Source organism: Corapipo altera, unplaced genomic scaffold (assembly GCF_003945725.1).
Source record: "Corapipo altera isolate COAL_440 unplaced genomic scaffold, ASM394572v1 0, whole genome shotgun sequence".
In the NCBI taxonomy this organism is placed as follows: Eukaryota; Metazoa; Chordata; class Aves; order Passeriformes; family Pipridae; genus Corapipo; species Corapipo altera.
The window spans coordinates 33,171,353-33,196,278 of record NW_020884872.1 but is presented as its reverse complement, the minus strand read 5'-3'; the positions used below and the strand labels follow the sequence as shown (position 1 = coordinate 33,196,278).

The 24,926-nt window shown below is 36.4% G+C and overlaps 1 protein-coding gene across 2 annotated transcripts; it reads left to right on the top strand.

Moving 5' to 3' along the window:
• Nucleotides 1-68: 68 nt before the first annotated feature.
• On the top strand, nt 69-22,517 carry TUBGCP5 (tubulin gamma complex associated protein 5). 2 transcript variants are annotated; one of them, XM_027642851.1, is made up of 24 exons: nt 69-373; nt 2,873-2,926; nt 3,010-3,118; nt 5,098-5,194; nt 5,787-5,897; nt 6,448-6,527; nt 7,006-7,141; nt 8,695-8,812; nt 10,202-10,291; nt 11,006-11,099; nt 11,402-11,648; nt 11,778-11,980; nt 12,635-12,750; nt 13,404-13,672; nt 14,629-14,827; nt 16,380-16,568; nt 17,150-17,332; nt 17,599-17,683; nt 17,786-17,906; nt 18,591-18,769; nt 19,510-19,635; nt 20,224-20,312; nt 21,262-21,362; nt 22,419-22,517. In XM_027642851.1, the coding sequence occupies exons 1-24, from the start codon at nt 84-86 to the stop codon at nt 22,463-22,465; spliced, it is 3,333 nt and encodes a 1,110-aa protein (XP_027498652.1). In that variant the 5' UTR covers nt 69-83; the 3' UTR covers nt 22,466-22,517. The 2 variants fall into 2 exon arrangements, with proteins under 2 accessions (XP_027498652.1, XP_027498663.1); XM_027642862.1 differs by lacking the exon at nt 5,787-5,897.
• The last annotated feature ends 2,409 nt before the right edge of the window (nt 22,518-24,926 follow it).

Sequence of the window (24,926 nt, the reverse complement as noted above, 5' to 3'; positions counted from 1 at the left end):
TCAGGCGAGGGAGGGTCCCGCAGTTTCCCAGCACCGCGCCGCAGGGTGCGGGCAGCGCCCACCCCTTCTCCCCTCACGGCGCTATGCCTGCCATGCGCATGCCCCGCACAGGGAAGCCTCGCGAGAAGAAGGAGGCGGCGGCGGTGGGTCCCTGTCGGCACCCGGAGGTGCCGCCCTTCTGTCCCCTCCGTATCCCTCCGTGCATCGCGGCCATGGCGGCACCACCGGCCTCGCCCGGCCCCCGTGGCCGCTTCGAGCAGGAGCAGGACCGCGCCGTCCGCGCCCTGGTGCGCTGCGTGACCGGCCTGCCCGAGGAGGAGCTGGGCGGAGAGCGCTTCCAGGCGGCGCTCAATTTCGCCTGGTCCAACTTCAGGTCAGCGGGAGCACTGGAGGGTCCCTGTGCCTGCGGGGTGTCCGTGCGCCGTGTCTGGGGGAGCACCGGGGCGTTTGCGAGTGTCTGTCAAGGGCTCAGTGACTGATACTCCGTCACGTTCAAATCTCAGTCTTTTAGGGGTTTTCTCCTGCCCTGTAAAAAGTCGCCTTCCAGCGTTTTCACGTAGGCTTCCAAATTTTTGTTTGTTGGAGGGAGGTAAGCTATGGTTATACGTAGAGCAAGTAAAGAGGACTACCAAATCGAGATAAAACTTCCAGCCAAGAATGGTGTGCTGCTTATGTGAGACGTTATCAGTCTGCAGAAGAGAATGTGTTTGGTGTTTATTTGAGCTTGTCAGAAACGTGGTCTTTATTAACCTGTAATATATATTATCTCTTTCCCTTTAATTACACTGCCTCCTTAAGTACCTTTACTCAAGTTTTACACACTGTCTTCAGTTATGACAGTTATCGTTTCAGTGTCTTCTGCCAACTTGAGTTGGACTCGATGATCCATGTGGGTCCCTTCCAACTCAGAATATTCTGCGAAATCTGTGAAACTTTTACATTATATGTTTTTAATTACCCATACTGTTGCTAACTGCTACCACTTCGGAATCTTCTGTGCTTGTATAAGTTGATGCAGCAAATACCTAATCGGTGTAAAATCGATGCTGCTTTACATTTTTCAAGCTGATGAAGCCCGTTTTTGTGGGAGCAATAGCATAACTGCATTGCGTCTGCAAATCCTAACCACTAATAAGCTCAAATAAAACTGTTTTAATACGCAAATCTCACCTCTGTTTTGCTCACCCAGTTGCTTGTGTAGCTGTGTTCGTTTTTAGATTGAGGAATTGTTTCTTTGGTTTTGTTTTTTCTTTTTATGTTTGAAAACAACATATCAGGAAAACAGAGCGTGCAGAATGAACAACAAACTTTTGACAGAGAGTGTTGGGAAGAGGAAGGGTTTTTAATGCCAGAATTGTTGTCCAAGAAATGATGTTGCCTGCAACATCAGCCTGAGATTGTCTAGTCTCATATTTCCAAACAGTGAGACCTTAAGTTGTAGCAGAAACTCTCTTGAGTTTCAAGTTTGTGAAACTTGTGGTTTGTACTGCTAAATCTGATGATGTGTCTGTGCTGTAGTTCTCAGAGCCATCTGTTTATTTCCATGCAGCATGCTAGTCCTCTTTTATTCACGATGTTCCCAACTTGCCTAAAAAAATTGATAATTTTTTGTGTGCATCTGTTAGGGTCATTAATTAAAACTTTAAGTAATAGACTGAAGAATTTTCACTAGTAACTTCCCTGCAGCTTAATTTTTCTTTTCAGTGCAGATCCTTGGTTTGGGTTTTTTATTGTCTTTCTGATATGAGGTTCTAAATCTTCCGGTTCTTATACTTACCACCCTTTTCCATTTGAATTAATTATTTCCTATTTAAGCTAATGTACTGTGAGAAATGACATAAGCTGTATTTTCTTAACCTAAATGCCAGCTACCTGGTCAGTGATACGTTTTATCATGGTTTTATTCCAAATACTAATACATACACAGCTGAAATCAGACTAATGGGTCTCTAATTAACAAAGTATTTTTTTCTTTAATATTGGCCTATCTTCATCTTGCAGTGATACTTGAGATCTGCCTACAGTTTCATTTTCTAGTTCATTACTTTGATGTTGAGATGACTTTATATTGTCTTTCCAATTTCAGTCTGTTTAGTTTAACTTTTGCTCATGATTCCAATCCAGTAGTTTTCATTTCTGTTTGTGGTCACAAGAGGTTTAGCCTTGTGTTCTGTATAGTTGTTGCTGGGAAAATTACATTGATGGCCCACGTATAGAGGGTCTTGACCTTGTGCTGACTACTGTCACATCTTACTTCCTGTTCTTTTTCTGTCTGTATCTGAAGAACCTATTCATAGCTTAATTTATTCTGCAAAGTCCATCTTACCTTTCACGAGTTCTTATTTTGTCCCTGTACATATATACCTTTGTTGATACATCTATTTTTATTTTTGATTAAGCTCTCTTTTCTCCTAGACACTCTCCTTTATAAAAAGGAGCTTCTTTTGGGTTTAGAGACCTTTCCATGTGGGTGTTTGTTTTGCCTGTGCCTGTGATGCAAATCCCAGATAATTTTGGTGCCTTTGACACCAGTGCCTTTGACAACACAGTTCTTGATCTCCTTGCTCCACTTGACTTAGGAGACAGCATACTTTAATTCCTTAGGTTGCTGATACAGTAGTAATTTTCCATTCAGCTTAAAGTGCTGGTTAAATGTAACCTGCATTCAATTTTTCTATCTTTCAAGTCAATTGTAGTTAATCCTTCTTGAGCTAAGAGACACCAAGATTTATTTTTGCTAACACTTAATGCTGTTGCTGCATTAAATGTGCATTTTGAAACAGGTAATATTGTCTTCATGTATATAAATCAGGTTTTTCTTCCTTACTTAAGCTTCCTTTTAAACGTATTCTAATGCAGATTTCTTACACAGATTTCACCGTTTTCTTGATGTGAACAGTCATAAAGTAGAGAGGACAATAGAAGGGTGAGTTTTATGCCTGTATGCTAATAATGCATTGGTTCTCCTTTTTTTTTTTTAAGCATTTTTTATACTATTTTTATTATTAGAATACATGAGAAATTGATAATTCATTCTGACCTTGGAAAAGCTGCAAGCTGGAAAAGACTAACAGAAAAATTTCTGAACTTGCCACTCCCAAGTCTTGAAGAACCAAAGGTATGTGCGTTGCAGTGACCATGTTCTTTTTTCCCATCCCTCTTGCATTTGTACTGACGATGGGGCTTCAGTTGTAATGCTGTGTTGGAAATTTCAGGTGACTTGGCAGTGGACTTTGCAGTGGCTGTTCAGGTCATGGATTTCCAGAAATGCACATGCATTTATTGTCTTTTCGGGGTTTCAACACATGCGGTTTCATGACTTAAAAGGACATGCTCTCATTGCAGAGCAGATGTTTTAGGGTCAGCATTGTGCAAATGTTGTAACTGGAGTCTAGGTGAATCTAGATTCCTCTATGTTCTAAAACAACAAAGAACTGAGCAGTTCTTACTCTTTGCCCAATTTTTTTAACCTTAAGTAATGCATCTGGATGTTTTGGTTGTAGTGTTCCTAGTTGGAGTGCTCCTGTCCTGTAGCTTCCTTATTGAGACTGTGTATGTGTTTAACCATCAATACACTTTCTGTCAAATCAGTTTAGGATATGGAATGGATGAATATGGCAAAAGTTGTCTCACTTAGGGATTTTCCAGTGTAGCAGTGTAATAATGAATTTGATCTTCAAAAACTGAAAGTTCCCACTGTTGGGAAATTTAAGCTTATGATTCAAGAGGTGGTGCTCCATACAGTGATATTCTTTAATAGAGCTGTGTGTTCTGAGTTGCAGTCTGATTTTACTTCTTATTGAACTGATGATTACCTTTCTTTACACTGTTTTAGGTTCCTTTTAATTTTTGGGGAAAACCCTGGAACCCTCAATAGCTCACACATATCTTCAGTTATTATAATATACTCTCTAGATTTTTGAAAATGTACCTTCAGTTGTGCTTGTTTTGAGGCTGGAATGAAACGAAAACCAAACAAACCAACCCAAACACACAAGCAAGCACCACTTAATACTTGAATGTTGAAAGTATCTAAGATTTTTCTTTTATTTTTCTTTTTAAAAATGCTACTGCATATGGCTGGAGGTAGATAATATCTCATATTTGGGTAGTTAAATAGCATTTAGTTTTTAGCAGTGACGTAACTGGAAAGATTGAGTATTTATCAGTTTCTCTGAGTGGTAAGTGAAACACCAGCTCACACATGTGATTGTCACAAACATTTGTAAAGTCAGCAATGTTCAATAGGAACATAGTATAATCCACATATAGTAGATGAGTATGATGTTGCTTTATCAGACATTTGAGTTATTTTTTCTAAAATGCGAGTGGATCTCATTCAAAAACAGTTTTGTAAGTGTGTTTATGTATCTGTCAAAGAATTTCCATGTGTCTAGATATGGAAAGTGGTTGGCTGAACAGCTCTGTAAAGGTAGAAATCAGGCCAGAGAAAGATCTTTTTATAGTAAGAAATGGTTGTGCAGATTGTAAGCAGATTTTAGGGAATAGCGTAATACAAATCTTAGGACCTTAACAGTGTTGGCACAGTATTCTCACCTGATTGAAGGCCTGTTTCACAACTGCATTAGTGCAATACTGGAGTTTAAGATTTGTCCTTAATAATTTGTATAGATTTTCAGATGCGAGAAGATAATGTGAACATAATATTAAAATGTAGTGATTTTAACTAACTTCACTTTAGTCTCTGTTTTAGATAATTGGCTGTGTGAACAAGGGAACCTAAGACTTGGTTTCCTGCAGGCCCATTACCTTTGTCCTTCCAGCTCATCCACGTTAATGTAGCTGTCCATTGTCCCTTGTCCTGTGACTTTCACAGTACTTGCATCTTTTCCATGTTCTCTGATTGTCAGCTCAGTAAGAGGTAGCTTATGCTGTGGCTACTTTTGAGGTATTTGTATACTGACTGGCTAATTAGTAGGCAGAAGAATTATGTGGCAGATGTTATTTTTGTAATTCAGAACTGGGGAATGGGAACTAATGGGTAGTATTCATGCAGATAATAGGCTGAGTTTGTTCCTAGAATCTTTTAGTCCACTTACAGACTTGCCTTTTTTTTTTTTTAACTATGTCTTAAAGACAGATACACACTATGCTATACTGTCTCTTCTATTGTGTTTGTCTGATTCTCCATCCAACACCACCTATGTGGAAAAACCAAGAGTCAAAGAAGTGGGTAAGTTTACAAGCTGTTTATATTGCTAATGAGAGATACAATCTGTTAACGCAATCTGATAAAAAGGACATTTTTCCTCTCCATTTTATGATCTCCTTCACTTCACATTGCTTTATTGGTTGTCTTCTTTATAATTTATGCATTTAAAATAGCTTGCAAATCCTTCCTACCCCTGTTTATGTTACATCACCTGGTTAAGTTTTCCAGCCATCAAAGTACCTTGGGAACTCTCTTTGACTTGTACCGCTATCACATTCTCCACCTGTTCAACAGTGCTTACATGCTCAAAGACAGACAGTGGGTTTCTATCCCAAGTCTCTGTCTTGCACCTCAATAACAGATCTGCTGAAACAGCTTTGGTGACGTAAATTCCTGTGTTCCCCATATAATCAAGGAAAGGGGGATACATTTTAAGATTTCCAGAGGGAGATCCCAGCTGCGTGCTTTTTAAAGTAGGGCTTTTTCACTCAGTGCCTGAAAATGAGGCTTGCGCTTAAGTTTGAGTGGATACCATCCCCCATTTGTTTGCAGTGTTGTATCATAGACTGAAAGAATATTTCAGACTAACCTAAAGAAAATCTTGCATCTTAAGATTCCTTTTTGAATGATCTCTGCACATTCCCTCGGCGGTGTTTTGAATGCACTTTCAGCCCATTCCAGGAATGTGAATATGAAGAGGTTATCTCAAACAACACTAATTACAGTTGAGTAAGCTTCATGTTTAAGATATAATATGTTGTAAGTGTGATTGTTACTTTTGAAATATTGCACATCACATCATGGATATGTCTTTTTTGGAGAGTGAGACAGTCCTTGATTTATGTTGTTTACAGTCCAGGATCCATGTGCATATGTAAATTGGTACATTTAGAATGTTTCCATTGAGCTAAATGGGACTAGTCACAATAAGTGATGTGTTGCATTCTTGCATGTTTTTCCAAGATTGAAGTGTTGGGTACTGTAACATTATACAGATAAATGTGCCAGTGGCACATGGTGTTGCGTATTTGGAGTGTTTAAGCAATCAAATTGAGAAATAATAAGGGATATACATGGTGGATGCATCACAGTACATGTTGTGTTGGAAGTGCATAACCTTGTTAAAGGAACTGTGGTGTAACCTTAAGTGGAAGGGAATACCTTCTATTTTAGGTTGAGAGTGTCAAGGTAATTTTAACTTGGAAGTGTTTTTAGAGGAAAAGAAATTCAGAGTTTTGAGGTATTTACTATTTTTATATTTATACTTCTCATAGAAAAGGAAGAAGAATTTGATTGGGGGAAGTATCTGATGGAAGGAGAAGAAATTTACTTTGGTCCCGGTGTAGATACACCCGTAAGTAATTTCTTAAGGTAAAAAACCCAAACTGTATAAACTCGTTTGAAGTATGTTAGAGACCTGTTTGAGTTGTCCTAGTTTGTATGCTCTGCATGTTGATTCCTGTAGGATTCCCCAGTACATGGCTTAATACCATGAAATACACACAGACCCAAGCAGAAGAACAGTAATAAAAACACTTTTCTTTTTCACAATGTTTTGACTTAATCCTGCAATTAAACTGGCTACTTCTTCTGACCCCTGCTTCCACCTCATCAGAAATTTCTGCAGTTCTGTGATCTTTTCCAGTTCTCTCATTTGCCTGGTTATTCATGTTGTGCATAACTTAAATCAGTCTCTGTTAGATGGTTATGTTATGCATATGTTATAGTGGAAGAAAGAAGAGAATAGTTTGTGTTTGACTTGAATAGAAACTGGATATAGATCTGTCTGCCATATTGTACTGAAGTGTACTGGGGTTTGTTGTACTTAATAGGATTGGTCTGGAGAAAGCGAAGAGGAAGAAGACACTCAACCCTTGAGCAGGGAGGACTCGGGCATTCAAGTGGACAGGACACCTTTAGAAGACCAAGATCCAAATAAGAAAACAGTACCTAATGTTTCCTGGAAAGGTTAGAATAAGCTGTAATTCTTCTGATACAGTCATACATACTGAAATTTAGCAAGCTAATGCAGCTTTATTTATTATTATTCTTTAATGAGGTATTGTGTTTTCGATTTATAATTGTACTGTAAGGTGCACCTTACTGTTCGCTCCTGATGGAGTTTTATTACAGTAAAGAAGCAATATGAAAGGTTTGATCTGGTTTTTCTTATTGCTAAAGGAGAAGAATTCTGTTTCTTTGGAAATATATGTGGATATTCCAATATAGAAGTGAAAACTTATATAGTAATGTAGCATGTAGTTGTATAATAAAATGTATAAAATTGTATAATGTACATTTTTATTTTTAAGTATGAGAATGCGGAAACAAAATTTGGTTGAGAACAGAAATAGTTGACTCAGTTCTGAGTATTAAATGTTTCTGAAAAAATAGTTTTGTGTAATTAAAACACTAGTGGCTTTCTCTTGAATAGCTTCAGGGAGTATTAAATGTAGCTGTATATTTTTTTATAGAATATTGTAGGATATAGGTTACCTTTTGTATGACAACTGCACAATATATAAGCAGTAGCTAACTGGGATTAGGTAAAGTTCCCTTAACAATCACATTTAAGAAAATAATTTTAGGTAGTGTACTAAATGCCTAGTAAAAAGGAACATAGTGATGAAGATGATGATATTTGGAAGTTTACTTTTTAAATCAGCTTGTTTTTGTATATAGCACTTGAGAATTACCTGAGACAGAAGCACTTTTTCTGAGGAAAAAATGGAACCATATAAATTTCTAAGCTTATAGAATCATAGTATATCCTGAGCTGGAAGAGACCTACAAGAATCATCAAAGTCCGACTCCTGGCCCTTCACTTGACAGCCCCTGGAATCACACCATGTGCCTAAGAGCATTGTCCAAATGCTTTTCTTGAACTCTGTCAGGCCTGGTGCTTTGGCCACTTACCTTGGGAACCTGTTCTGGTGACCAACCACCCTCTGGGTGAAGAACCTTTTCCTAATATCCAGACTAAACCTCCCCTGACACAATTTTAGGCCATTCCCTTGTGTTCTGTCACTGGTGACCACAGAGAAGAGATCACTGCCTTCCCCTGCTCTTCCCCTCATGAGGAAATTGTAGACTGCGGTGAGGTCTCCCCTCAGTCTCCTCCTCTCCAGGCTGAACAGACCAACTTCTCTATGGCTTCCCCTCCGGAGCCTTCACCATCTTTGTAGCACTGCTTTGGACCCTCTCTAATAGCTTAATATCTTTCTTATATTGTGGTGTTCAAAACTACACACAGTAGCCAAGGTGAGGCCACACCAGCACATAGTAGAGCTTATTTTTTAGGACTTCTGCAATATTTAGGAGATGTGGCATTTCTTTGTAAATTAGTTTCTGCATGATGGTGTCATATATAGGAGTGCAGTAAAGTGTAAATAGTTGTACATGGTAATTCATTTGAAAAGATCTGCAGCTGAGCAGATAGACTTATTAATGACTTTTTCCTGTGTTTTATAAGCATTTCCTGTGTAAATAAAAATGTTGCTGACCATCACATGTTTTCTCAGTCGGTGAACCTGATGTCCGCAGCTGGCTGGAGCAGCATGTAGTTCCTCAGTACTGGACAGGAAGAGCTCCTCGTTTTTCACATAGTTTGCACTTGCATTCCAATCTGGCTGCAGTCTGGTAAGAAAAGTAGTATCACTTACATATTGCTTACTGGCATACAGTGCTAAATATTGACTTTATTAAGCATCTTTACTTGGAATCATAACGATGGTATAGCTATTACAATTCACTTAAAAACAGAATTAAAGGGGTACAAATGGATAAGATCAACAAATGAGCTGTTTATTGAATAAATGAACTTTATTAATAAATTCCTATGCTTTTATTTAATTTTTAATAAGTTTCTTGTGTCAGCTTTCAAAGAAGTAAATCTTACCATTGAATTTTGTTTGGCTTGACCCTTACAAAGGTCTTGAGGAACTAATATTGGTGGGTTGTAAGTGGTTCTGGAAGTGAGAAATTACCTAAAGTTTTTGTTTGTTTGTTTTTGGTGTCTCTTTTACAAAGTTAGTCTTAAACACAGATTTTGTGTGGGGAAGGAATATGAAGCAGTATATTGCCATGATCTGCCATGGTCTTGGAAAGAAAATGAGAATTAAAAAAAATGAAAAAAAGCCTGGTTCTTTCCTGTCCCAAATTCTGACATATCAGTACTGTAGTAATAAAATTCATTAGGTTTGTCTTTGGTTTCCTTAATTTAATCAATTTCTTAATCAAGGAGCTGTTTTAGTGTAAGTTGATTATCTAGCCAGTTATAACCCAAATTTACAATAAATATTAGAAAGTCAGTAACACAAATAAAGCAGCACTGCAGATGTATGTTATATATATGTGTGATATATAACCAGTGTTGCTTAACTTGGACTTTTAAATTTTGAGCACATTTACATAACCTTTGCCACTGATGATATTAATGAGTAAAAATACTAAAAATGTAAGTAATTGTTCTAGACTTTGCTAAAATATGAAAAGTACTGTGAAAAGTTTACAAAGAATTGTGTAAGACAGGATCATTAGAGAAAGTTCTTAGATGGCTATGAAAGTTTACATTTCTTAAGTAAACTTTTGGGCTAAAGTGTGAACTTCCTTATATGGATTAGGGCAGTTGATATTTTACTTTCTTGCTTAGTATTTTTCCCAGAAGGTAACAATAATTTTTCACAGCGTTGAGTGAAAAATAATTGAATAATCAAGGATCAAGAATTAAAAAAACCCCAACAACCAAACCCCAAAACCCAGTGAAAATCCAGTACTTCATGTACTTAATTGCTTGTCTTGCTGTGTAAGACTAGATGATATTTGAATGTTTTCCATAGTATCTTGCTTAACAATATGAAAACAAACTGTGCTTTTGTTTATATGCTTAAAATGTCCCCATGAACATTGAATCTGCTCAGATGCGAGTAGAACAAAACTGAGCATTAGGATTATTTCTTCATTCTTATTTTCAGGTGATTCAGCTTGTATTTCAGCCATTACATTTTTTTCATTTCCTTTTTTTCTAAGGGATCACCACTTGTACACCAGTGATCCTTTGTATGTGCCAGAAGAGAGAACCCTAGTCACAGAAACTCAGGTTATACGTGAAACTCTTTGGTAAGAGCAACATCACAAAGCTTGTGCTTTAACTTTTAGTATTTCTCTCAAGGAAATGAGAGATCTGTCTTTGAAGACATGTTTGAAAAATTATTACTGAGCTTTTAATTTGCACTGTTTCTGAAAAGAGAGATGCTGCACATGTGTGTTAACCGTTCACGTTTGAGGCACTGGAACAGGTTGCCCAGAGAAGTTGCGGATGCCCCATCTCTGGAAGCGTTTAAGGCCAGGTTGGATGGAGCTCTGAGCAACCTGGTCTAGTGAAAGTTGTCCCTGTCCATGACAGGAAGGTTGGAACTAGGTGATCTTTAAGGTCCTTTCCATTCTGTGATTCACGAAGAAGGAAGTAGTATACTACCTCTTGTTTGCATCAGTTTTTCAGTTCTAATTGTTAAAAAGAACCAATTTGTTCTTATCCTGCCCCTATGGATTTTCAATACAGTGTCCAATTTTAGAAAGTAGGTAGAGTCATCCTATAGCTGGGAATTATCTCAACTGGAAAGAAACTGTAAGAAATGTTTGCTTGGTGCCTGTATTTAAGTGTTGTTGTTCTAGCAACAACTTACATTACCAGTGCCATCCTACTTGATCTGTGGTCTCCTGTTACTTGAAGAAAATAAACTTACAGGCAAGCGAGAACTACTTCTTTTATTAATTATATAATTATAAGTGCATTAAGGGGGAAAATTAGTACTCTTTTCGTTTCTTTTCAAGGCTACTTTCAGGAGTGAAAAAGCTTTATATATTTCAGCTGAATGATGGAAAAGTGACTGTGCGGAATGATATTATTGTAACTCATTTAACCCACGTAAGTTGTTTCTGAATCTCAGCTGAATATATCTGTCATTAGAAAGATGTAATTTGGGGGAATACAAAATTAAACTACTTGTGGAAAAATCACATTTCTACAACTGTGTTTTTTCTAAAGTAAGGACATCTGGCTTAATAAAACTGAATGGGCTGTTTCTGTATCTGAGAATGTGATGAAGCAATAGCAATTGCAGAATTTTAAAATATTTTAATTCATAAAGATAATGTTGTAATTCAGTTTTTAGGCTTTATAAAATGCAATTCTTATTCGATGATTCTAAAAAGTATGGTTTTTTTTAGAATTGCCTGAGATCTGTATTGGAGCAGATAGCAGCATATGGTCAAGTTGTGTTTAGACTACAGAAGTTTATTGATGAAGTGATGGGACACAGCCCAGAAAACATAACGCATGGAACAGTTTTGACTCCAAAGAAGACTACTGAAGCCCCGTTCAGAACCTACCAAGCTTTTATGTGGGCTTTGTATAAATATTTTATTAGCTTTAAAGAAGAACTTGCTGAAATTGAAAAATGCATAATCAACAAAGGTACAGTGTGAGGGAAGTTTTACAAGAGGGGGACACACAATTTAATAACACTGACAAAATTTGCTTTTCTGTTGGATGTTCCTTTTATACATCTTGTTTTGTTGTTGTTTTTTTTTTTTTTTTTTCTAGATAAAACAGTCACACTTTCAATAGTAATAGATAAGCTGTCTCCCAGACTGGCACAGCTGAAAGTACTTCACAAGGTTTTCAGCACAGGAGTAGCGGAAGTACCACCTGACACCAGAAATGTTGTACGAGCATCTCATCTGCTTAATACTCTCTACAAATCTATTCTTGAGTATGACAGTGTTGGAGAGGCGTCTGAGCAAACGGTAGGAGAAATAATTCCTTCCTTGATAGAACAACACGCTGGAAGATTTAGTAATTAATGCATTATTGTTTTCTGACATGAGCTCACTCAACCTGGACAAAACTGGATTTACAAGAAGATCAGCAGCGGTGTTTTTTAGGACTGAGGGGAGGAACTGTGGGGAATCAGAGGCCAGGAAACTGTTTTGAAAGAGGAAACCTTGGAATAGCTTTCCCTCCTATTTCTACAGCTGCATAATTCAGTTACTACTCAAATGTGGGGGTTTGGATTTTTACATTAACTTGCTGATTATACTACTGGAAATATAGTCCATGTCATTATGTCTTTTTGTTTTCCTGTTTTCTATGTTATGGAACCACAGAATGTTTTATGACTACCCCTTAGTGTTTAAGAGATGTTAGAGTGAAAAAGTGCTGTTTGGGTGTAACTGTGATTACAAAAGTAACAAGGGGAAGCATGAACAATACAGGCTTCCATTGAAACTACTAAAGCTGTAGTTGTTAGTTTAACATTCTATCTTTAAAATCCTTAAGAGTAGTTATGTATATCTTATAAACTGTGATTGCACAACTAAGAGGTTAGGCTTTGCCCATACTGCTTTGAATGCTTAGTATAAAAACATGCAACCATTTTTATCTTTTTTCTTTGAATTCAGGTATCCCTTTTGTTCTCTCTCTGGGTTGAAACTGTGAGACCGTACTTACAGACAGTGGATGAGTGGATAGTCCATGGTAATTTATTTGATCCTGCAAAGGAATTTATTATTCAGAGGTAGGGATGCTGATACTAAACACACATAATGTTTAACATCCTTTTATGTGCTCTTTTTGGGGTTTTATAGTTGTGTTTTCAGTGCTACCAACAGGGCTGATCTCAACTTTTATTTATATGTGTGTTTCATTTTAGTTATCTAATTTAGGTTGTTTCCCATCTGACTTGAAAGACTAAAACTGAGTATCTGATGTAAGCAACACAAAAAACCAAAGTGAAGTACAAATTGGGTTTCACCTACTCTAGAATTTTTCAGCTTTCCCAGTAGTATTTGCTTCAGTGTTGCATTTTAAATAAATCTGCAAGTCAGTCACTCATCATTTTGACATTAAGGATGCATGCCACTGTGAATAGTTAACTTCCTGGACAAATTTAATTATAATTACTCTATTTGCCTTGTTTTGGGGATTTATTTGGTTGTGCAGTTGTTTTATGTCCTCTGACCTGATTGTTTATCCTGCCAAAGCAATCATCCGTTTCAGTGTCTAGATAGTTTGTGATATGAATGTGCTAATTTTATATAGTTCTAAAAGTGCTTCATGACTGTTTTAAGAGAAAGGCAAAGCACAGAACAAAGATTATATTTATCTCCTAGTAATGAAGTTTCATCTTTTGAAGAGGGAAATACTTAACAGCTTTTTATTGCTTTGCAGAAACAAAAATGTTCCAGTTAATCACAGAGATTTCTGGTATGCTACCTACACATTATATAGTGTGTCAGAAAAGACTGAGAATGAAGAGAAGATGAGTGATAATGCCAGTGCCAGTTCTGGCAGTGATCAGGCCCCTTCAAGCAGACAGCACACTATGGTCTCTTTTCTGAAACCTGTGCTAAAGCAAATTATCATGGCTGGAAAATCCATGCAGCTGTTGAAGAATCTTCAATGCAAAGATGGCTCTCCACAGCAGGCTGCGTCAAGAGGTGAGACATCAGTTTGTACCCTATCGTGCCTTAGGGTATCTAACAATATGGGTATATTTTTGGTAATAGTTTCCCCTCGGCTTTAGAATAATATAACACTCCATGCTGAATGTCAGTAACGTGGTTGGTAACTTGAGGTCTTACAGAAAACATTCTTCCCCTGCAAACAAGTGGAAAGAGCAAAGTAAATAAAACTGAGTGTTCCATTTTCTTTTTATTTCTTTAGTTTTTTCTTAAACTTCTTTTCATGTGCTTGCAAAGCAATTTTTTTTTGTTATGGGGCAAAACCAGCTTTTATGTTCTAATAGTAAAGGTTTTTTTAATAAATAATTGTTCTCTATTGCTAAGTGGTTCAGTAATTGTGAGGTAGCATGTGGAATTTTTTTTTTTTTAAAGCTTACTCATAAGTAAATGAAAGATATTTGGATATCTAGGATATTTATCCTGCGTGATTGTAAAGCATTATACAACATTTTAACCAGTGCTGGAGCTTTTTTTGGCCTTTTTTTTTTTAAGGAAACAATTTTTTCATTTTGCTGTTTCTTGATGTTTAAAAGTAGAGGTAGTTAAATTATTTTAGAGACTCACTCTGTTTATTTCCCCCTTTGATGTGAGAGTATCATCTATTCCAGTGAATAGTGGAGGGTTGTTTCAGGTGCTAAAATTTAACTGCCTTTGCAACTGAAGTAGGAAGTTGTTTAACAGTCTCAGAAATATTTCATATTTCAGATACCCGTTCTGCAATCCATTTGAACATATGCCTGACCTTAGGCATTGGACTACTCCTGTCATTTCAAATATGTATTTGGGGGTTGGTTTTTTTTTCTGAATAGTGGCCTAAATTTACTATTTTAAAAGTTAGCTAGTGAATGTTGGACTATGGAGTTCTTCTTTTAGTTCAGATGATGTTTTCTCTTTGAAGAAAATCTTACTGTGGAATGTGTTGCCCGATTCAGATGCTGAACGAAAGAGTTTATACACGCTGTTCTTGGAATCGGTGCAGTCTCGCCTGCGGCATGGGGAAGAGTCTGTTCCTGATACTATTACAGAACAGCAGGCCACAAAGCAGAGCCTGATAAAGATGCAGTCTATAGCAGAAAGACACTTGGAACTGGATGATGTCCATGACCCACTGCTGGCTATTAATTTTGCCAGGTAAATGAATGATCTTCCTGCTGCATATTTGAGAGAGCAGTGTTCTGCCTGGTGACTTTTGGTAGACCACATTTTCATTGCTGCTGCTCCTGGAAACAAGCAAGTGCAGAAAAAAGAGGAGCATCAACAATCACTGACAGGCTAAATAGGCACTCCCTTTGTGCTTGGTTAAAGAAAAATGTGCTATTTGCAATTGGTAGCATAGAAAATCGGAGTAGTCTCTATCGTAACAGGCTTTTAGCAAATAAGTGGTTTAATAGGGAATAATAGGGAATGCCATTGTAAAATCTGAACTTTTAAATTAGTTTGATTGGAATTTGTACACAACGTCCTTGATTTGCACCATGGATATTCTTAGCAGAATGCAGCTTCAGTTGTGCTGTGTTTAAATCATTTAACTGTAAAAACTTACCAAAATTCATGTTAATTGCATAGAAATTCTTCATTCCTTGTAATGAGGGAGGTCCTGTAGAGGTTATAAATGTTTTGGAAATTAGCAGGAAAGGCAAACTCTGAAAATCTCATTTATTTTGTGATTACAAATAAGAAAACAGCTTTTTATGTTTTTCCTAAATACTAATTGTCAATACCACCTAAGGAGTCTTTCTGCTGTGCCTTTTGCAACCGGACGTGCCTGTCTCGTATTGGCCTTTTTAGCCACCAGCGCACTTGTAACAAACACGGGTAGAACCCTTCCCAAATCTTCGTTCGTGAAGCCCAGCCATGAAAATTGAAGTTGTCAATATACATGTTTTCATCTCAGTCCTAGGAGGAACATGTTGTAAAGAAATCATAATTAATAGTAGATAAGACTTTATTATTTCCCTTGTTCATTGAGACTATTCTCTTTGTCAAAACTGCTACATTAATTCTGTGTCTGACTCATCCAGTCTATCAAGGCAATAGCTGTTATGAGCCAGACTTCCTCTAACAGTGGGTTCAGCTGGCAAGTAGCTTTTTACAAAATGTTATAAAAATTTGATCCTTTCTCTGCAAAAACAGTTAAACTTACCAGATGTAGACTACAGATACTCTTCTTCCCATCACATAATATTACAGATAATATACAGGGACACCATAATTAAGATGCCTCAAACCAGTTCTCCATCTGTGGAGTGGTTTGGGGGTTTTTTTTGTTTGTTGTTTTGTGGTTGTTGGTCAAATTTTTACTTTGTTTCTTTAATTTTATTTTTCTTTCCTGGGAAAGAAAACTGCTGTATATGCACAGAGGAGTTTTAAAAGTTCCTGTGACAATGGGTTTGCTTATTAAGCTGTATAGTGTTTGAACTTGATGTTTTTCAGAATTATGCCTTAAGCAATTGTGATTATAGAATGCTGTCCTTTTTGATATTCTTCTATCTGGTGATACACAAACAGTATGATGGATGGCTTAATAGGCTTGATATGTACTCTTGTTATGAATCAGCTTTTAGTACTCCTGCACCATGTATTTCAGAGCAGAGGATCCAATATTGATAAAAAGTGCAGCATTGTTTTATGTATTGTATTAGTAATGAGCCTTCTTCCCTAAGCAGTTTGTTTTATTTTGAAGACTGTATTTGGAACAGAGTGACTTTCATGAGAAGTTCACTGGTGAGGATGTCTCTGTGGATAGATCCTCAGAATCTGTGACCTGCCAGACTTTTGAACTGACATTGAGGTCTTGCCTTTATCCGCACATAGACAAGCAATACTTGGAATGCTGTGGAAATCTGATGCAAACTTTAAAGAAGGATTATAGGTAAGAAAGTAGATTTGTTTTTCTTTAGCTTTTTTTTTATAACCAGTGGTATGCCATCACTAAAAGAAGCAATTTTATCTTGTGTTTCTATTTCAATTTGATAACCAACAATAAAATCGTTAGGGAGAAAAGGGGGATCTAACATGAAAGACTCTTGGGTTAAAACTTGGTCTAGCTTAAATCAACAGCAAAGCTATCATTTATCTTCAGTAGATGTTCAGTGGGGAAATTGTTTCAAACAGTTCTTCTTAATAATGTTGTCATTTGAAGTTCATTTTAGGGAGAGGGAAAGATTTCCAAACTATGCTGTTTCTGCCAATTACCTAGCTGGTGAGATAGCTGAATATCATGAGCACTCCTGTTGAAGTTAGTGGGGCTGTTCAGGCTTACAGGAAAAAACACATTCGTTATTTGGTTTTATTTGAATGCATGTGAAAGCTCTCTGAGGGTTAAACAAAGGATTCACTGTGGACCTTGTTACATTTGTGTCCAGTACTGAGTTCTTGTAGTGAAGAGTTTTCTGTTTTGGGTTCACTTGTATGAGGAAACTGAGGAAATGTTATATGTTTGTTCCTATTTAGGCTTGTAGAATATTTGCAAGCAATGAGAAACTTTTTCTTGCTTGAAGCTGGAGATACCATGTATGACTTCTATACATCTATTTTTGACAAAATTAGAGAAAAGGAAAGTTGGCAGAATGTTGCTTTCTTAAATGTTCAACTACAAGAAGCAGTTGGACAACGCTATCCAGAGGACAGCGCAAGGTAAAATGCAAAACATGCTTTAGTTATGTTTCTTTCACACTTACCTCTATTAATGTACTTAACTTCCATAGTATAATACTAATTATTGTGTACTCATTAAAATAATCTGTTTTAATGAAGTTTTGAGCTGTTACCATCTTTTGTACCCAAGTCCTCCAGATTAAATCAGACAGTTGGTATTTATCAATAAGAAATAAAACCTAATAAAACTAATTACAAATTTAAAACAGATTCTTATCAATGACATCACTTACTTCCTTGCATAGGTTGTCTATATCATTTGAAAGTGTTGATACAGCAAAGAAGAAACTCCCTGTCCACACCTTAGATGGTCTGACATTGAGTTATAAGGTAATGAGTTAATATGGCTGTGGTTCTTATTCTAGAACAGATTTGAAATGTTGTATTAAAATTACTTATACTTTCTGTCTGATTATCCTCTCTTCTTCTTAGGTTCCTTGGCCTGTGGATATAGTTATAAGTTTAGAGTGCCAAAAAATTTACAATCAAGTTTTTCTGCTCTTACTGCAAATAAAATGGGCCAAGTATAGTCTAGATGTTTTACGATTTGATGGTAAGATACTTCTTCAGTGAGAGGTACTCTGTAAATAAACTTGGTTTGTATTCTAAGGACATAAAGAGTGTTCTGCTTTCTGCAGTAAGTAGTATAAACTAGTTAGAATTTTGATTAATTCTATAAAATATTAATCTGTGTTAGCATTGCAAATTAGATATATTAAGATGGGTATGTTTTTCACTTCTTTTCAGCCTCAGGGATAACACTATTCAAGCATTCCCTTGGTCTCTTTGATTCAAGACTAGTTAGTTATATTGGAAACTTGTTACTTCATTCTTCAGACCTTGCAGTTGAAAGGTCTGTTTACCACACCCTAATGTTTTGCTTTATGTGTAGTCCAAGTTTTTATGTGTAATACCTTACAGACAAGTTAAGAAAACAAGATGAAAAAATACTGTATTTGAGATTGAAACAGTAAGGTGTTTGGGGATTATAGAAAGAGATTTCTTAGTATTTCCTTCACCAGGTTAATGTGTATACTCTTTCTGTCCCATGTGAAGTGGATACGGACTTTGTGTCTTAGAAAAACAAATTAGAAAGTTGGTGGGTTCATCTATGATTTGACCATCACTTAGATAATTATCTTCTCAGAAGTGTGTGGTTTTCTACTGTTTAAACTTCATGGGTGTGACTGCTTGATTCTTTTCCCAAAAAGAGCAATACTCTTGCGTTTTTTTTTAGAACTAATCTCTGCTGCAGAAAACCCACAGGTTAAGGAAGGAACTCCATTAGAACAAGGAACACGTCCTCTGTTTGGACCGCAAACAGAAAGCATAAAACAACAAATACATCGCATGTTCCTCTTAAGAGTGAAACTTATGCATTTTGTTAACAGCCTGCACAACTACATCATGACAAGGGTTTGTCTTATATCACGCTTTCATTTATATTAAGAACTTGTAACTGAAGATGCAGTAATAATTTTTCTTTAAAATATATTAAAAAAAGTGCAAAATCTAAGTATAATATCCTTCCTGCAAAACGATTTTGAGCTTGACATGTTTTAGTTTTAACTTGGCCATTTTAATTCAGTAATTCTGAAAATGCTTTAGGAGTTCTACATGCACACGATTGATCTTTGGATATTATTAGTTCTTTATGACTCTTTCTCCCAGTGGTAGATGACTGAAGCATAGTCATGTAAAAAGAGGTTTGTGTAAGCTGTTCCTCTCTTAAGAACTGTTTGTGCTGATAAAAGTGTTACTGCAGATATTTTAGTTAAATGGATCCTTCTCAAAAATCTCTAACGCACATTGTATACTTGACTTCTTGAATATAAAGGCAATGCCTATAGATTAATATCTGCTCTACTATTGCCATTTTTTGCCTTTAGTAAAATTAATACGCTCCAGTTCCACTTCTCCAAGGATAGTCTCTATGTCCTTGTGTAGTGGCAGTATTCGTATTTATATGAGGAATGTTGTTGTGTAGTGAGAAGGGCTCGAAATGTTTGCTGTTGAGGGTAATTTGGAGGCTGATCCTAAAATTTGAGAGGAAGAGCAAATGAATCATACAATTTCAGACTCTTAAAAATATATTGGAAGAGAGTCATAATCACATGTGTGCAACAATGAATTTAATAACTGGTCATCTTTTTAAGATTCTTCACAGTACAGGCTTGGAGTTTCAGCATCAGGTAGAAGAAGCCAAAGATTTAGATCAATTGATAAAGATTCATTACAGATACCTATCTACAATTCATGATCGCTGCTTACTGAGAGAAAAGGTGGGTAAAAACTTAGCAGATTTGATATGTTGAGTTAGCAGTACAAGAAAGTAGTTCAATACTAATTATTCTGTCTGTTTTGCAGTTCATACATCCTAAGCAATGTATAGCTACTCTTGAGGAAGTGGTAACTTTTCTAGAGTTAACACAGAGATTGAGTTTCCCGTGCCGATCTCACCTCAATTCTGTCAAGGAGAGAAGATAAAATTAAATCCTTTATATTGGATATTACGTGGCTCGTTTGTTTCTAAGAGACAGGAAGTTTTGAACAAGCTGAGACATAGCAATGTAAGGAGGATTATACTTAGTGGTATGGCAGGAAATGGAGGTACATGGATATAGCATTGAAACCTTTTATCCCTTGTACTGTCTGTGCATAGTCCACATCGCAGTAGTCAGCTGCAAAATGAATTGGAGAACAAATGCAAAACACATCTTAAATTTGGAAGAATCACATTGTACTTAGGTTGTTTTTACAGATCAGATTAAATGGCCTGTGATACCTTTGTATTGCAGCATAATAATGCATATTATTATGCTGAACAATGAATTTCTGACTTACTCCTTGTGTTTTAATTGTTGTTTTAGGTGAGCTTTGTGAAAGAAGCTATAATGAAGGTGTTAAACTTAGTACTGATGTTTGCAGACCGTTGGCAGGCTGGTTTGGGGGCTTGGAAGTAAGTACACATGCCTACAATTCTACATGGTCATATTTTTGAGTATGATTTTGAATTATTTTAAGTATGAATTTGTGCCCAGAACTGCACACAGCACTCCAGGTGAGGCCACACCAATGCTGAATACAACGGGATAATCACCTGCTTTGACTGTCTGGCTGTGTCAGACACTCAGAAGTTGATGTATGGTCCTGAAGCCAGCTGGTGTGGACTGGCTCACTTTGTGTTTTTCAGGACTAATTCTCTTTGGCACAGATGCTACCTAGAATTTGGATCCCACTCCTGTGGCATTAGGAAGTTGCTATTTTTGGAGTGCTTTTCTCATTCAGTGTGTCAGAACTAATTTGTGAATGCTGTTAATAAAGACTGAAACTCGGGGCATGTAATTGCATGCTCTTGGATGTCACAGGAAAAATCATAGCTGGTGTAGTGTCATCTGTATCATCTTGGGAGAGGGGAAAAAGGAAAGGAGTGACTATTGTGAACTATGTCTTCTCCCTTGACTGGTGAGTGCTAGCTGACAGAGTCCAAAGTGGAATTCAAGAGATGGCTGATAGTAAAGCAGTGTAGCTGTCCCTGTTTTACTGGCAGTATAGGTTTACCCCAGGTTGCTCTGAAGCAGTAGGGACCAGGAAAGGCTGTCTTGATATACAAACATATGTAGTAATAAAAATTGTGAGTTGGAACCATAGAGTTCCTCCAAATCTCTGCAGAGATTTCTGAGACAATGAGGAAATTATTAGTGCCATTGTGATAGTGCTCAGATACTCCTGTGAGAATTTTCTCTGTTTTCTAGGAGTATCATGCTCAGGCATAACTGAAATATTCTAAGTTCAAGCCATAGTTCTATATAAAGAGTACTTTTGTCATTTACTGTGAAATTTCGGTCATATTTTGAAGATAACATAGTGGCTGGTCTGTTAAGCATTCCTACATAACTGTTTTGTAGGATGGAATCCATAGAGAAGATGGAATCTGATTTTAAAAACTGTCACATGTTTCTTGTAACTGTTCTCAACAAAGCTGTCTGTCGAGGCTCTTTTCCTCACTGTAAGTACATGAAGCTTTTTACATACCTGCACTTATACAAGTTTACTAAGAATGTGTTTATATTTTAATCTATATTAATGTTTGTCAGTACATCTTATATGTAATTTTGTCAGTTATTCACAGAGGGACATGAGGACTTACTTTTTACTAAGATAAAGTCATTTTTTTTTTTTAGAGTATTTGTGCCAAGCTTTTTCATGACAACTTTCTTCAGTTTATCTGCCTTCTTGATGAGGGAAGCTGATGTAGCCAAGCAAGTGACAAGCAGTTTTCTAAACTAATGAAACTAAGTTCTGGGGTCATAGAAGAGCATTCTTTTTGTTCTTATTGAATGACAGCTTTGATATATCTTGAGCAGATAAGATTTTAGTATTATGGTGCCTCAGCTGCAACTGCACTGAGCTGTTGGCTCTGCCTATCTGTTGGAAGTTACTTCCTTGGCAGTAGAAACAGCAGAAAATGGTATGTCTGTTACAACCTGATATTAACTTAAATTGTTAATCAGTGCCAGTTTGAGTTAGGGGGGGACTGCTCAATGAGGTTTGTTGGAATGTATATGTATTTTCTAACCACATCTACAGATAGTGTAGGAGACATGACTTAGTGGTGGACTTGGTAGTGTTAGATTAATGGTTGAACTTGATGATTTTAAAGGTCTTTTCCAACCCAAATGAGTCTATGATTCTAAAACAGGTAATATCTGACATTGCTGCAGTCTACAAGAACTATCTGTGAGATCGACTTGCTGTATATAACTCCCCACAACGTTTATTTTTTTTTTTGTGTGTACAACAGTATTTCAAACAAAGGAGCTAATTTCTTTCTGGTTCTTACCACATGAAATAACTAATGGATAACTGATGGTGAATGTGGTGAAATATCGTCTAAACTGTCAGAGGCTAATAAAATGTCTTACCGTCTTAAGTCCTGAAGTGTTACAATTTAAAAAACAAACCGGTATCTTCCTTTTAAATGACCGAATTGAATAGTGCAATAAGTATTTGCAGGCTGCTGCAAATGCAAATATTAACTACTTTTTTATTGTTTGTTTCACAGTGGAATCTTTAGCTTTGTCACTGATGGCTGGCATGGAACAAAGTTAATACCCAAGTCTGTTGAATTAATGAAGAACTGAAAGCACCATTTATGTTGAAATTCCCATGTGTAAAAAACTGTAAGCATTTTGCACTCCAGTTTAAAATGTGTATAGCTAAATTATGCTAATGGTTTGGAGCTGTGTAACATATTTTAAAATGTAAATAATGTACAGGTAAGTGTATTGGTGGTGGCAGTGTTTGTATATGCTTCAACATCAAAAAACATGTATAGTGTAAAATGCATTCTGTGTAAACAATCTTAATTGAAAATACATTAAATATATTTCATGCTGAAAAAAGGATTTATTTTTTCTTTAATTATGAGTAATTTATGATTTACTTTTTCCATTATTTTTTCAGATGTGAATAGGTCACAGAGTAGTGTGGAGTGGTGTGACTCAAATCTTAGTGTTCAGAAAGTTGGTCGAGTTAATTATGGGCTTTTTTAAAAAGGCTAAGAAGCATGCATCTTATTTGCTTAGTGGTTATTAAGAACTCTCTAAGAAAACTGTTACAATAAGGTGATGTAAAAAATACAAGATTAATTTATCAAAATGGATTATAGTAGAACATAAAATACCAGAATTTTTTACATTAACATTTCAAATGCTTACTAATTTGAGTGGTAACTCTTGTCAGTTTAAGTAGGATCAAGATTACACTGTGTAATATACTAATTTTAACTGTTGGATTGTTGGGATGTTTCAGAGGTGGTCAGATATGACTTGACCTTTATCCTCCTTCTAAGCCTTTTGCAAACAAACTTTACATCTAATAGCTAATCTCTTGTAAAGTAGTAGATTGTGATACAGAATGGTACATTTCTAGACAAGTAAATGTGGAACTTGTTCTGCACAAGACAACTTGCCCTGTCTCCTCTCCATTAAAGTTTTGTTTAAATTCTCGCATCAGTACACCTGCATTAAAAAAGATAAAATCAATCATAGCTATTTATCTATTGATTTATTTGAATAAATAGAAGATTTAATAATAAGAATTTCACTGTTGTGTGTGTTTCTGCTGAAATCAAGTCAGTAACTTAAGGTTTGAGGGCTGTGTCTGCAAGGTAAATGAAGTATGTTACTACCAACTGTGAGACTGTGGCTCATTATAAAACTATTTTTTCAGCTCTAAGCTAATAATTACTTTATATGAAAGTGAATATTTAGGTTCTTGTTTGAACAGGAGATCTCAGAAGGATCTTCCGAGTTATAGCCATGAAATGTTTTCAGGAAAAGAAATTAATTTTTTTAAAAAGTATAACACTGAGAAACCTTCTGCTGCCCTGTAACATGTTCTTTTTTGTTTGAGTGAGTGGAGGTTTTGCTTTAGAGAATGTTATGTTTGTATTGTCCTTCACTACCACAAGACACACTTTTCCAAGTGAATTTGTTTTGTGGTAGTTGGACACCTATTAAAAGTAATTTGTACTTACAGTTTGCCCTGGCTGGTTCTCATTTGAGATTCTATATTGTTTATTGCTAGCAGAGACAGCATGTCCTTTATTAACTGTTTCTTGCTCACCGAGAGCACAATTGAATAGCATGCTAACAGTTTTAAAAGGCATACTTTTACTTGGAAGTTCAGCACTTGCATGCACTAGTTCATTACGTTTTGAGTATATGTATGTCTTGGACTCTCTGCTCGTAAACAGTCTAACATGGTGGCTTTATTTCTCCTTTCTATACAGTTGTTACCTTCAGTGAAATTCCTGCTTTTCATAGCCTTACCTGAGATAATATTGGCTAGATATGGGAGAAAAAAAAAACCTTCAATCCTTCATGTTGTTGAAACAGTAATTCCTAGTAAATCCCTTTTCAGATTTTACTTATTTTATGTGAAAGACCCTGTGCAAGTGAAAGATTTTGCTGTTTCACCCAATTTCCTGCTTGGGAATTAACCTCGTATTCTGCAGGGACTTCTATGCACTTTGTAGACAAGTGATGTCTGCATGCCGTTTATTCAGGCAACTTCCAATATTTGCACATCTGTCATCAGAAAAGCACAATGGAAAATTTAGCTCTGGCAGTGCTTATTGATTCTAGGCAGGGACATCTTCCATGTTTAACATTTGGGTGTCAGTAGTACTTGACCGACAAATCCCCTTGAATGAGTCCATCTAATGGCATTCCTTTTTCTTTAGAACCATAGAAAAACAAGTCTTGTTTTTTAGTGTGCATGTCCTGTGATACCACCAGGACCTTTTCACCAGTCCCCTGGCAGTAGTTAAAATGGCTGTTTACCTGTTTGGAAAAACATAAGGGGTTTCTGTGAGACTGGGGGTATTTTAGCTGTTTATTTACTCAGATTTCCTTGTAGCATTTTCTGCTTTCTTTACAGAGCAGTTTTGTTACTTGTATTCTGACCTGAATCCATTCTTTCTGGACATTTTTTTACCTTGATTTCAAATTCATGTTTTCATCAGTTATTTCTGAATTGATTTGAATCTTATCTTTTGGACACTTTT

Coding starts and splice junctions, on each gene's coding strand:
- TUBGCP5 (XM_027642851.1), top strand. CDS start 84: ATGCCTGCCATGCGCATGCCCCGCACAGGGAAGCCTCGCGAGAAGAAG. Junction 17,684..17,785: donor GTCTGACATTGAGTTATAAG/GTAATGAGTTAA, acceptor TCTTCTTCTTAG/GTTCCTTGGCCTGTGGATAT. Junction 20,313..21,261: donor GCTGGTTTGGGGGCTTGGAA/GTAAGTACACAT, acceptor ACTGTTTTGTAG/GATGGAATCCATAGAGAAGA.